The following is a 13229-nucleotide window of genomic DNA, read 5'->3' on the forward strand; positions in this document are numbered from 1 at the left end:
AGTCCATAATAGTTATTTTGATTTGTGTAGCCTCTTTTGGGCTTCCTTATTTCCAAAGTACTTATTATTTCATTTAGTCTTTACAATTCACCTGTGAAATAGGCATTTTCCTTATTTAGCAGCAGAGAAATAAAGGCCTGGAGCTGTCAGAGGACTCACCCAGGGTCACACAGCAGCTAAACGTCCCCACCCAGCCAGAGCAGTACTGTCTGCATGCCTCCGGCTAGAGCAGGCACAGATTTCTTGGGAAACCTAGAGAGATGCTATAGCTGTCCTGCTGAGGTCATTCAGTGATAAAAGCAAACAGCCTAACCTCTCAGTGAGGTTGAGAGGATGGAGCCTGTGGCCAGGCCTGCAGAGAGGAGGCACCCATGGTAACTACCTTTCCTGCCCTACACTTGTGCCACAAGTAAGAACACTGCTCGAGAGAAGGACGCGCTCCTCTTTCTGCACACTGCTGCCCTGCCCCATCATCCCAGGAAAGGTCCCATCTTCCGCAGCCCTCGCCCCCTTACTTACATGTTGTGCAGGGTGCACCAGCCACAGTGAGGGTCACCCGAGCTCAGGCACTCGCCACAAGTCGTGTACTGCTCGCATGACTCCACAGGGACCCTGGTGACCTGCCAGAGAGGGAGAAGGGAGCCAGAGAGGTCAGCTGTGACAACTCGCAGGTGCATGTCCAGATGCACCTATAGCCCCCCACTCTGCACTGCTAAGTCCCCTGACAAGGCGGCATCGGAGTGCATCAGTGGCCTTTAGCCTCTCATCTTCTGCTGGTGGGGTCAGGGATGGTCAAGCAGCATACGTTTTCAAGGCAAAGGCAAAAAAAATTCTCCAAGCCTGCCACTGGCATCCTCCACAGAGCTGAGCAGGCCGGAGCAAGTACTGAGAATGGTTAACTCTGTTGAAAGGCTATTGAGTGGCACAGACTCATCGCTGAAGAGGTTTCAGCTGGGCTCCGGCTGAGACATCCTGCCTGCGCAGAGCACGCTGAAAAGGGGAGAAAAGGAGAAACTTTTCCCATCAAATAATATTCATAGTACAGCACAGCCTCTTTACAGCCAACCCAATATACCACCTGGATCCAATTATCCTTTCTCTGATGGCTGTATTCAGTTTCCCCAGTAAATCTCCCAGCCTTTGAAAAATCTGGATACATGGGAACCTCCACAGAGAGGAGCTGCCTGTCTGTTCTGTCTCGCCTGGAAAGCAGGAATCTGCAGATGCGGCCTCTGCGTCCCCTGTGGTACGCCCTTGAAAACGCCTGGCTTTCTGGTGGGGTGTTACAGGGATCTGAGCTAGGCCTGTTCTGATGCCAACCCCCTCCCCACCCTAGCATATGTGACAAGAAAGGCCAGGCAAGGGGTCAGAGGACCGAAGTCTCCCTTTTGCTGTGTCATAAGTATCTGTTCGTGACTGGGGCAGGAGGCCGAATGGGCTGCAGAAACAGCTGCTGGGCCAGAAATGGGTTCTCATTTGCTAGGATACAGGGCCTCCCACCTACGGAATGTGTGAGCTCAGGTGAAACATGACCTGGGGTCCAGCGACAACACAGTTGTTCTGCCTCTGGCAGGGGGACAGAATATGTGACAGAGACACTTGCACAGCATGCTCCTGAGAGCTCAGGAGGGACCCTGATGCTGTTCATTCAGCGGAGGTTTATCAGAAGTCAATTCCGCGGCGTGCTGGTGCTAAGCGACAGGACTACTGCGAACAGTGCCCACGCTGCCCGCGCAGAGCTCTGCAGCTCGTGTAGCCAGGAATTGCTGACAAAGTTGCCTGGCCTTGCGCTGCCTGTCTGTGTGTGGCAAGGGACTGTGCAAGGGCCAGGGGCCTTGACAGCACAGAGGAGTGCTAGCCAGGACTGTCAGGAGTCGTGTTCCGAATGTCTTTGAAGGACATTCCAAGCTGAAGTGTCACCGTGAACACAAGGAACACAGATTCACAGACAGGTTCAGCCTCACCCGCAGACAGGCGTCAGAGTTTGGGTCAGGGCTGGCTGGCCTCCTTGTTAGGAGCCCTATCCAGCCTTACAACATTACAAACTACCATGCCCTGTCACAGGCTCTTCTGTGAATGAGAGACAGCCTCAGTCCTAAGCACTCCTAATTCTCTTCAATAATAAAAAGATAAAATGCAGGTAGGGTTAGTAGCTGTGCTGAAACTTGGTTTGAAAAAAATGAATATTCTGAGCATAGTTTTGGGACTAGCTGGTCTAAAACACTTCAAGAATAATACATGGGAGGGTTTGAGATGAGTCTATGTGCGATACGACATGGGAGGTCATGGCTAGAGAACCTGATATGATCACGAGATATCCAGACAGATATACATTGTCAGGACCGAGTGAGGTGGCCGCACTAGGACGTTCTGAGTTGAGGTCTCTGCTGCCTCCCTATGGGGAGTTGCTTAACCCAAGATCCTTCCCAGAGGGTGGCCAGGATGTGGAGAGGTGGCCGGAAGAGGTATCTAAGTGCAGCTGATGGACATCAGATGCTTCTTTAGTCCTCAGGAGAGGAGTCTCCAGGTGTCCCGGGTTCTTTCCAGGGTCTGACAGGCTCCACCTGGCAGCAACAGGGCCACGGACAAAGCTGCCCCAACAGACACCAACTGCTGGGACTCATTCCCAGTAAAGGTGATATTTTTTCTGTGATGCCCTATTAAGGCATCTCTACCCTAAGAGAAAGGCTGGACTCATCTCTCAAATTCAGACAGTCCAGGATTCTACTTCTGATAGTTTGCCTGCTGTCTGAAGCCAGTTATGATTTCTGACCTGGGTGACTTGACAGCTGACAGATAACCCCCAGCCGTCACCACCACTGGCCAATCTCCCCTGCCCTTTCCCATGCTCTGCGCATGTGCTGAGCTGGTTGCAAAAAGCACCTTTTGGACGGGGGCCTGCTGGAGGTGCCTCCCTGCGCCTGCGGATCTCTGGGACCCTTGCTGCCTGCTGGGTTTCTGCTGACCCCTCCAACTTGCCTCGCTAGGCCTGAGAGCGGCAGGCCAAGGGCCCAGCTCCCTTTTTTGGCTTTCGGGCTCCTTGTGAGTGATGTCTGCATCTGGCTGGAAATTAAAACAACTGTCTGCATTGCATTCGGCCCGTCTGTCAAAACACAGCCCGGCTCTCAGCAGCTGGGGACGGGGGCCCTGAATGGGCGCAGTGTCTCCAGCAACAAAGCCCACTTTCACGCCAAGTGCCACGGAGATAGTGAAACCCTGTTCTTCTCCAAACATGAAACCAACAGCACAACTATTTTTCCTGTTTCCTGGGCCCTCTTGGTGGGATTTTTTTTAATGCACTGAGTTAAAGAGTAAAGTGAAACAGGAAACTTATAGCGGGGGGGGGGGTCTACGACTAGAATCGTGCTCCCTCTGAGATCTAACAGCCATGCACAAACCAGAGGAAAGAAATGTCACAGTGACTGGGAGGGGGCCCTGCAAGTCAGATGTCCCTATATTCATGGCTTTCTATGTTCATTCATCAGCCAGTGCTCATTGATCATGTCCTCCATACAGGCCACTTCAGGAGAATAAAAAAAAACAACAGTGTTAAAACACAGCCATCACCCTCAAGTTGCAAACTGACTGGCTATAAAAACAAGAAAGTGATGGTGTTCTAAGAGAGATATTTAAAGAGGGGTGAGAGAATGCAAAGTGAAGACAAAACACGCTTCTGTGTGTGCCCCGTCTGGTGTGGGGGCCACCAGCCCTGCATGGCTAGGAGCGTCCGAGAGGAGCTGGCGAGCAGAGGTGTGTGGTAAGGCTGTGACACACACTAGACTCGGGAGGCTTAGGGGAGGAAAGAACAGAAATAAAATATCACATTAATAATTCATTATTAACATTTTGAAAGCTGCCATTTTATATACATATTGGGTTACATAAAATTTTTTTTTTTTTCTCACTTTTTGGAACAAAGCCCATTTTAGCTATCAGCAAAATGAAAACCACAGGTGCAGCCCAGGTCCACCGCTGGCAGTGTATTCCTGTGGGACATGGGTGTCCAGGAGGGAGAGCACAGGGAGGCTACGCAGACGTGTAGGAGTCTGCTCTTAGAAGGTTCCAGAAGGAAAGGGTTAGGGCTCCCCCAGGAAAGGTGGGCAAGACAGGAGCATAAGCCTGTTACTCCCTGGGCAAAAGGATGTCCTCCATAAACAGGTGGCCCTGCCGCTTTCAAGGAGTGATGGTGGTCAAGGAATGGACTGTGGGCTTTTCAGACAAGAAAACTCAGGGTCCACTCAATCAGAAAAGCTGGCCTGGGCTACCCCAAATGGGTCTTGACATCTCTCCAAGTGATGCGTCAGAGTGCTATAGTTTGACAATCACAGAGATGACCTCAGCTCCTTTAGGACAGCTTTATAAACGTCAGGCTATAGGGTTGGAAAGCATAATCAAATCTCATCATGGGGGCTTTGTCAGGAAGCACAGTAGTTTGGCATATGCAGTGGAAAGCAACAGAACTTCCGGAATAACTTTATGCTCTATTGATTCTATTAATTCTGAGTCTCTGGAGTCTGCAAAGGACCAAGTTCCAGTGTTCTGTGTCAGGAGCTACCTCACTGTGCCCAGGTGGTAGCCAGGCCCTGGCTGGAGGAATAGGCGAAGTGGCCCTGTCTCTGGAGGCTCCAGGGCAGCAGGATACTTTCTGCTGTTGGATGTCCACCATGCCAGGAAGGTGGGGGTGCTTGGTCAGGGCTGATTCAGAGTTTAATGGGCCACTCCATGATGCTTTAATTAGTGTCTGTTTATTACTATTGCATTTTAATTATGTCTAGGGCTCCCTCCCCTCTCCTCTGTGGGGACATGGATCTGAGGGTGGTTGGGCTAGCAGAGGATCTGGTGACAAGAGTCATATGATGGGACAAGGGCCCTCTCCTGACCCCACTTCTGCTGCCCCAGACCCATGGTCCTGCCTCCTACTGGATTCTGCCTTCGTACCTCCCCTTCTTTCCTGCTTCATCTTATGTCTTGTAATTATGCCTCTAATGAATATAACTGTCCTATTAAGTCATTTACTTAAGAAATACTCCTAATTAAAGGTGACTCACACCGTGCTGTTGGCTCCTCTGCCTCAGGGCCCTGCATCCCTGGTGCCTTTCCTGGCCTGATTCCACATGGGAAGGGCTCTGCAGGGTGTGTTGAGTGTGGGGTGCTCTTCTACTGTCCTCTCAGCTCAGCAGAATGGGTAGCCCACAGGGGGTGAGTCGGACCCCAGTGAGGACCTTGCCAGGTTAGTGGTGGCGGGAGTTACTGGGGAAAGCACGGGGTCCAGCCTCAGCCCCAAAGACTCTAAAGAACATGGCAGGTCTGTAGAGTTAGCAACATCCAGGGTGGGGCCAGGAAGGCCTCTGAGGTCCTGGCAGTGGCTGTCCCTCTCATCCTGGACAGTGGCCCCGGACAGTTACTGCTGTCAGCTGCAAACACTCCACTCTTCAGATGGAAGAGCTCCCAACACAGAGCATAAGAACAAAAGCCCAGGCTGGCTGAGCTTGGGGACAGCTTTACAGCTTCGTGTCTGCCACCTGTGTGGACACGCACAGGGGCTCTGTGGTTCTCAACCCCCAGAAGAGTCTTCCAGAGAAATACTGAGCTGAGAGTAGAAAAGCCCTCAGGATTCTAAGGACGGAGTGTGCCCAAGTCCTGCTCAATCCTTGCCCATTTACTGAGTGCTTGCATTGTGCCAAACCCTCCATTAGGCTCAGGGGTGACATCTTCTGCACTCCTTGGGCCCATGGTTCCACTGAGACCAAAAGCAAGAAAACAGATGATCTCATGACAGTGATACAATGCTCCATAGAGGGAAGACTAGGGTCCATCTAGCAGCCTGGAGGGGGCACTCTGCGTCTGGGAGGCCTTCAGGTTCTTCTGCAAACACACTTGTGAGATGCACAGCGAGTAGGCGGGTGGGAAGGCCTAAGGCAAAGCTGCTCTCCAGGGAGCATGGCCTCTCAGACATGGAGTGTTTAATCCTCTCCTTCCCTGGAATCTGTTCTTCCTGGCCAGATGGCACACCTGTCCCTGCATGTGTGGCCTGCTCCTGCCACACAGAGAAGAACAGAGGCCTTCTCAGTGGCCCGGGGCCAGGTGGCAGGGGTTGGAGGTGGCATAGACAGCCCAGCTGGAGCTTGCAGTTGGCCTCATCAGCAGCCTCCTGGTCTCAGGGCTGGCCAGGGACAAAGATTGCAGCAGCTGAAGCTGATAGAACTGGCTCCCCAGGCCTCTCTCCTTCCCACCATAGTTCCTCCTGGTGGTCCCTCCAGGCCAGTCCACTCTTCAATCCTTGGACCCATTCCTTGTTTTCACCAATCTAGATCAACTTTTTAAAAATGTATTTAGTACAGGGTCTACAGGGTCTCACTACATAGATTGGACTCATAGTGATTCTCCTATTTTTAGCCTATCAAGTGCTGGGATTACAAGTGCATGTGCCACCATGCCCAGTCTCAATTGCCATTTCAGTGCATCCCAGGGCAGGGCCAGCACAGCATGCCAGGGATGGAACCCTGGCTGCTGCGTAGATCTGCTTTTGAGAAACCATCTGATACCCCACTGACATCTACAGCTGATGGCAGATAGGACAGCGGCCCACCAAGGCTGCACATGGACCAGATCAACAGCACAAGCCCAGCAATACTGGTAGAGAGCTTTAGCATTTTCAAAATGCTTTCACACACATGATCTCATCTGATCTGGAAGCTCTCTGGTGAGGAAGAAAAGACCTGCACTGTTACATGTTAGGCAAGTTAAGGCCCCACAGGGTTGCCTTGGCTCTAGGCTCAGTGCACTGCCTGTGGTCAACCCCAGACGGGCCATTTACTCCTCTCTGGAAAGCCAGATGGGCTCTTATTACAGGGTGGGGAAGGAGATGCTGCTTCCAGGGTCAGTTCTGAAAGAGAAGCTGGGTCAGATGTGAGGCAAGTCCAGGGTAGGGTTCAGGAGGCTGGAGGCAACCTTCAGGCAGGGAAGGCTCTGCCTGTCTGTACTGGGTAGCTCTCAGGACCCAGGGCTGGGAGCTGATGGAAGGGGTGGCTCCTCTTCACAGCTTGCCCAGGCTCCTCAGCTCTCCACCCAGTGGGTGCCCCCAGCATGGAGAGGCTGCAGGGTGGTTTTCCTGAGTGCTCTGGGCTCTATTCTCCTCTTCCCATGGAGATGGGCACAGCTCAAAATCCTCACAGACAGGAATGTGAGGGCTGGCGGTCAGGAGGCCCAGCCTCACCCCCAGCCCTGTCCTGATTCTCTCAGGCATGGAAGCCAAAGCACACTGTCTGGGGAAGCCCTTCCCTCCCAGGCCCTGAGCCACATCCCCTCAGCTCAGCCCCTGGGCCCATGGCTGGAGGCCAGCGCCGTCACATCACCTTCCCTCTTCCCACACACCAGCACCCGGGCAGGCTGCCGGCCTCTGCCATGGGTGCCTCTACCTGACTGCTTCACCTCTCTCAGCTCATTTTCTGGGTGTTGTTTTCTAACAATGATTCAGCCGGTGACTCAGGATCTAGAGAGTAAGACGTGACACCAGAAGGGAAGAGGGAGGCAGACCATGGCAGGGTGTGGTGGGTGGTGGAAGACTCCCCCCTGGGCTATGTTTGAAGCCAACTAGGACCTGAAGCAGATGAGAGAGGCTGTGAGCAGGCTCTGAGGGCCCCGCCTGGGTACCTGTGGGAGGCTGCGTCCTCTGCTTGCACAGCCCAGTGGTGCTGGGAGCAGGGCTTCTGACCTAGCCTTGCCAGCAACGAGCTGTGACTCTGGGTGCTCCCGTCACCTGCTTCTGGTCTCTATGTCTTCATTGTCAAAATGGGGACAGCCCTGCCTGTCACACCTGTCCCAGGGAGCAGGACATCTGAATCCATACTGTGGGCATGGCTCTTCTTTATGAACCAATTCCTAGGAACAACTGTGAAGAATCATTCTTGCTTATTCCAAGGGTTGTATCTGTTTTCTTTAAAAAAAAATCTATGGTCCTGTATAGAGCCAAAAGCTAACCCCAGACTCTGTCCTCAGCACTCCTCACTATCTGGAGACTGAAGGGGGGAGTAGAGTTCAAAGAGAAATCTATTTTTTAATGACTTGGGGGAGAGGAGGAGAGTGGCTGAGTAATTTGGAGTAATTAAAGTTATCTATTACTCAGAGAGGGAGTCCGAAGTTGGTTGAAGTTTTCAAAGACATGTTTTCCTCCTCACTTATTAAGCCCTGCAGAGGTCTTGCCAGAGTCAAAGGGGAGAGAACCATGGGGTGGGGGGAAGGCTTCTGCCCCGAGCAGAGCAATGCAGACATTGGGTGTGTGCTGGCCAGAGCCACTCCCCATGCAGGTCCTTGGCTCGTGCTGGCCAGGGCACAGGTTGCCTCGGCCTCTGTCTCAGAACTGACTCCCGAGCTCCTTTCCAGAGAGAACCTGCCCTGGGTGCTGGCTGAGCAGTGCACTCGAGCAGGGATCAGCCTCATCTTAGATCCAGCTCTATGTTTGTCAGCTGATGGTGTGGAGTGAGATGCTGGACCACCTATGGCTTCCATGTCCTCCCTGTAAAATGGTGACAGTGATTAGGTCAGTTTCACAAGACTGTCTTTTTTTTTTTTTTTTGCGCCGAATGCCTTCAAGGCATGACTGGCTGTCTTGTGTTGTGGGGATCGAACCACAGCAACCTGAGCCTGACTGCTTTGTTGAAGCAGCCACTTAAAGAACTGAGCTAAGGGGCAGGCCCCCACACAAGACTGTCTTGACGTGCTGTTGAGATGGTGTCACAGAGAGCCACATACATAGCTGGGGTGCGACAGAGATAGTTGCTGTGCTTAGTGCCGACCCCACTGAAGGGGAAGGGGTGTGTTTATGTGGGAACCTACCGGGGACCCCTGCCCAGCCTCTGCACTGACAGGTGACCCAGAGTTGTCCACCTAGCCTCCCTGGGTGGGGACTGTGTGTTTGTCCTTTGGGAAGGACCATGTTTGCCTGTATGTGAAAAGCAATCCAGCCCTCAGACTACATCTTCGTTTCTGACATAATCTCAATGCTGTATGTTGAAACCTAGGACTGAAGCTGAAAAACGTCCAATTATGCCCAGAGTTCTAAGAATGAAGGTAAAAGTTAGGTAACAGAAAAATATGAGGCAGTAGGAAACCCAGTGGGCAAAACAGACTTTCCTACTACCACGGAATCATGGTAGACAGGCCTTCTGTGCCAGAAATACCAGGGAGGCAGAAGTAGGGCTCTTGTCGTTTGGGATTTTGGAAGGATCCACAGAGAAGCAGAGATGCTGATGTTCTGCTGTCTCCATGACAACGGTGGATTTATTCAGTTAAGGAAAGCAGGTGGGATAGGAAATGGGGGATGAGGAGGATTTGGGAAATAGAGCCTAAGAAATAACTAAGACAGATCTCTCACCTGGGAGCCAGATGCCTGGATTTAGCAGGGTCCCACACTGCTCCTTTTGGGCCAGCATTGACTCATGCATCCCGGAAGGGGGAAAGGTGGTGAAAGAAAGCAGGATAACAAGGCAGCGATACCCCTGTGCCCAGCTTGTCTCCCCACTGTATCCTGTGATATTTGTCTGGGTTGGTTTCCAATAAAGCCCTCACCATGCAGAGCCATGTGCAGCCTTACCTCACGGAGCCTGACTGTATCCACAAGCTGGGGACCTGCCTAATAGATTCTACTCTCTGGGCTTGGCCTCGATGTGGGGGGTCCTTGCTTTCCAGTCACCAGAAGCTGAGAGGAGGAGTTTGGAGCTCAGTTAACCCTAAATTCTCTTTGGAACATGGAAGAAACTACTATGCCTTTAGCTTAGGAAGGTAGGGGCAACAGCCAGCAGAGGAAGGAGCCCAAGGGGCTGGTCAGGGATAGAGCAAGAGTACTTTTGGTGAGGACTCAACAAAGGATCAAAGCCAACTGCACTACTGTTTGAGACAGAGGTGCTGGGAGCTCATGTGTGGCAGGGTCTTTTCACAGTAGGGAAAGTGTAGTCTTTAGGACACCACTGCTCCCGAGAAGGACCCTAAAAGAGAAAAGAGGACCTCCTTTGGCCAAGTCCCTGGCTTGCTCCCTGACTGCGTTCATGTCTGTGTCTTGGTGCTCCCACCTGTACTTCCTTCCCTGCTGTGGATATCCACAGTCACTGACACACACTTGAGGGTCCTCAGCTTCTCGTTTACCTGTTCCCATCCCCGATATTGTCCCCCAAATCTGCCAGAGCACAATGAAGGAGTCCAGGCTGAGCTCCCCAGGCTGTCTTCACACAGGGAGCACAATGCTACTACACGGTACGGGATAAAGTTAGACTCCATCAAGCCCAAAGCCCAGAGTCTCCTATCATGCACCCCAGGCCATGGCCATGCACACAGGAAAGAAAGGATGGAGCTCAGTTCTGTACACATCACTGAGTCTGCGATGAGCCCCACCTCTCTGTCAAAGTCATTGTATAATTCTGCTTATGCAGAACAGCCACCAGCACTTCATGTGGCCAAACAGAATTTTGGTTCCCAGCAAACACCAGGAAGCACATCTCCTCAAACACCTCTCACCTTTCCTGTCCAACTATCTGAGGCCTGACACATCAGATATCTAGAAAACATTCATCATAACTTTTCTTAGTAGCTAAGTGGCCTTCCTTTTTAGGATGGACTACAGAGCAATGTTTCTTTTTTCTTTTTTGTTATTCACAATTGAGTCGACGAGTGTGTGTGTGTGTGTGTTCTGAGATATGGTGGGTGAGAACATTTCTCCTATAGTGGTATTGACAATGTTGGATTTACAGTCTGCGTAGAGCTTCATTCGTTCATTCATTCATTCATTCATTCATTCATTCATTCATACACACATGCATTCACCCTCAGCAAGGTGGGGGCCCTCTGCCTCTGTGTTCTCAGAGAACCTGTGTAGGTGGTCAGCTGAGGAAAGAACATCCTGCAAGTAGCGATTACCACTTGTCCCCATGCTGGGTACCCAGGCGCTAGACAGGGTTGGTTGATGGCTTGACCTTGTATATCTAGACTCCTGTAGATGTGCTATCACTGTGTAGACATGCATATGATTACAGATATATTTTAATTAGGTCTGTACTAATTCACCCACTCATCCATTAGTCCATCCAGGGATGAACTCCACTGCGGTGTCTGTCTGTCCATCCACCCACCCACCCACCAGGCCAGGTATCTGATCCTGTCCCAAGATGCTAATGAATGTTAGTCATGATCTCCAGGGCCTGCAGGGAACACACCTTCTGGCAAACATGACTGATGGGACCAGGAAGCAGGCATGTGTTTGTGAAAGACTTGAAGCCCTGGGGCTCCCTTGATGGCAGGAAGGGAGGCAGGAAGCACCAGGAAGAGAGAGGGCTTGAGCAAAGTACACACGCGTGAAGGTGGGCAGAGGCAGCCTCATGGGCGGTGAGGCCAAGGGAGCCGAGGTGGATCACAGCGGATTGGGGTGGGGCAGGACCAGGACAGTGGCACAAAGTGGAAGGGAGGAAAGGGAAAGTGTCACCTTTCTTCTTCCCATGTTCCTGTTGTTTCATTTGTGGCTGCCCAGGTTCCAGGCCACAGTCCATGCCCTCCCAGTCGGATTGGGCCTCATCTGCCTCCCTGCCAGCCTTTCCACACCAGCTGCGCTGTGCCTGCCTTCATCCTCCTTGTCTTTCCAGAGGCTGAAGGGCCAGCAGTGGATGGCCCAGGTGCACTCAGCAGGCCAAATCTCAGCCCTTGGCCCATTAGCTGCATGACCTTGGGCAAGTTACTCAGCTCTGTGCTTATTGATCTGTAAAATAGTTGTAAAGATAATGCTCATGTTTACATAAAACTTTTCTGTAATAAAGACATCAAGAGTCTTAATGGATTTGTTTAAAGTCATATAGCCAGTAGGTTGTTCAACTAATACAGATCCAGGCTGCTGGCTAGCAAGTCCTTGTTCTTAACTTCCTTTATAATTCATTAATTCATTCTTGGAGATTGAACTCAGTGTCTTTGCACTGAGCTACATCTCCAAGCCTTCTTTTTATCTTTTAATTTTAGGGCAGGGTCTTGTTAAATTGCCGTGTAGCATAGACCAGACTTGAATTAGCAATCTCCCTGCCTCGGCCTCCCAGAGTGCTGAGATTACAGGCACATACTGCCGGGCTGGGCTGTTCTCAAAGTCTATGGGCACAAGGATACATAACATAGAAAATACTGATCCTGGTGCTTTCAAGCAAATGACAGAGATATGGTTACTATTACTAAGTATGCAGTGAGTGCCTGCCTGTATTCCATGCAGGCATTAAGCTCAAAGCATGGGCAGACGCGGCCCTGATTCCAGCTCACAGCATGTCAGGCAGACAGACACACACCCGGTGAAATACAGCCCCCTGACTGAAATGTGACCCAGCTACAGAAGCCAAGGGCAGGGCAGACCAGGGAGGGTTTCCAAGAGGCTGTTTTGTAATGGTGATCTGTGTTAAAAGTACAAAATAATAAACACGGCCCCTCCGAGGGAGTTTATCCAAACACCACGCCTGATGTTTTAGCCTTTTAAACTTAGTTCCCACTGGGCTGACATTCCCACCCCTCTGCCTCCATCAGCATGGACTCCCCCAGCCCGGCTGGCCCCTCACATGCCCTTGGGGCCCTCCCTCGTGTCCTGTCCATCAAAACACCCTCACCCTGACTCCTCCTCCCCCAGGAAGCTCTCCTTGATCAGCCTCAGGGATATCTGTCTCTGAGGTACAGCTTCAACTGTCTGCCCACTGGCAGGATTCTAGTAGTTTTCCCCTTTCTTAAGCGTGTACCTTTCCACTTCCTAACTGGGAAGTTGCGGCTTTACGGTGGCGCACTGTGTACCACGACTGAGATCTTGCTCTTTCCCCGACTGTGATCTGTGGCAGCATACTCTCGTGTGTGCCGGATGGGTCAGCCACACATCAGGAGGGCAGAAGACTGGTCTCCAGTGGATGATGTGGCCAGCATTGTTCTGATATCGTACTTTGTGCTCTTACAGCTTGTGTCTCGGAGTGTCTGCTTGTGGGGACACACAGCTGTTCAACGCTTTGTGACAGAAGCAACTTCTGTGAGGTGATCTTGCCCAGCCGTGGGCTCCTGTGCGTGTTCTGAGCAGACTTGGTGAGGCTGAGCTAAGGGGCAGCCACTGCATGTCACCGTGTGGTTCTTTCCACCTAGGGTGGTTTATGGCGATGTAAGTCCATTGTAGGTGGAAGAGGGTGGGCCCCACGGGCTCTGCCTCCTCTTCCTCCTTCATGGCTTGTCCCTGCAGG

General features: G+C 51.7%; 1 protein-coding gene across 2 annotated transcripts in view; it reads right to left on the reverse strand.

Moving 5' to 3' along the window:
* Window positions 1–13229, reverse strand: part of Plxna2 (plexin A2) — a 205160-nt gene that overhangs the window by 73516 nt on the left and 118415 nt on the right. For both annotated transcript variants that reach the window (XM_004641153.3, XM_023701235.1), the window contains exon 5: window positions 520–620. In XM_004641153.3, the coding sequence (XP_004641210.3) occupies window positions 520–620 (101 nt within the window). The remainder of the gene's footprint in view (window positions 1–519; window positions 621–13229) is intronic.

This window comes from Octodon degus, unplaced genomic scaffold (assembly GCF_000260255.1).
Source record: "Octodon degus isolate 3935 unplaced genomic scaffold, OctDeg1.0 scaffold00131, whole genome shotgun sequence".
Taxonomy (NCBI): domain Eukaryota; kingdom Metazoa; phylum Chordata; class Mammalia; order Rodentia; family Octodontidae; genus Octodon; species Octodon degus.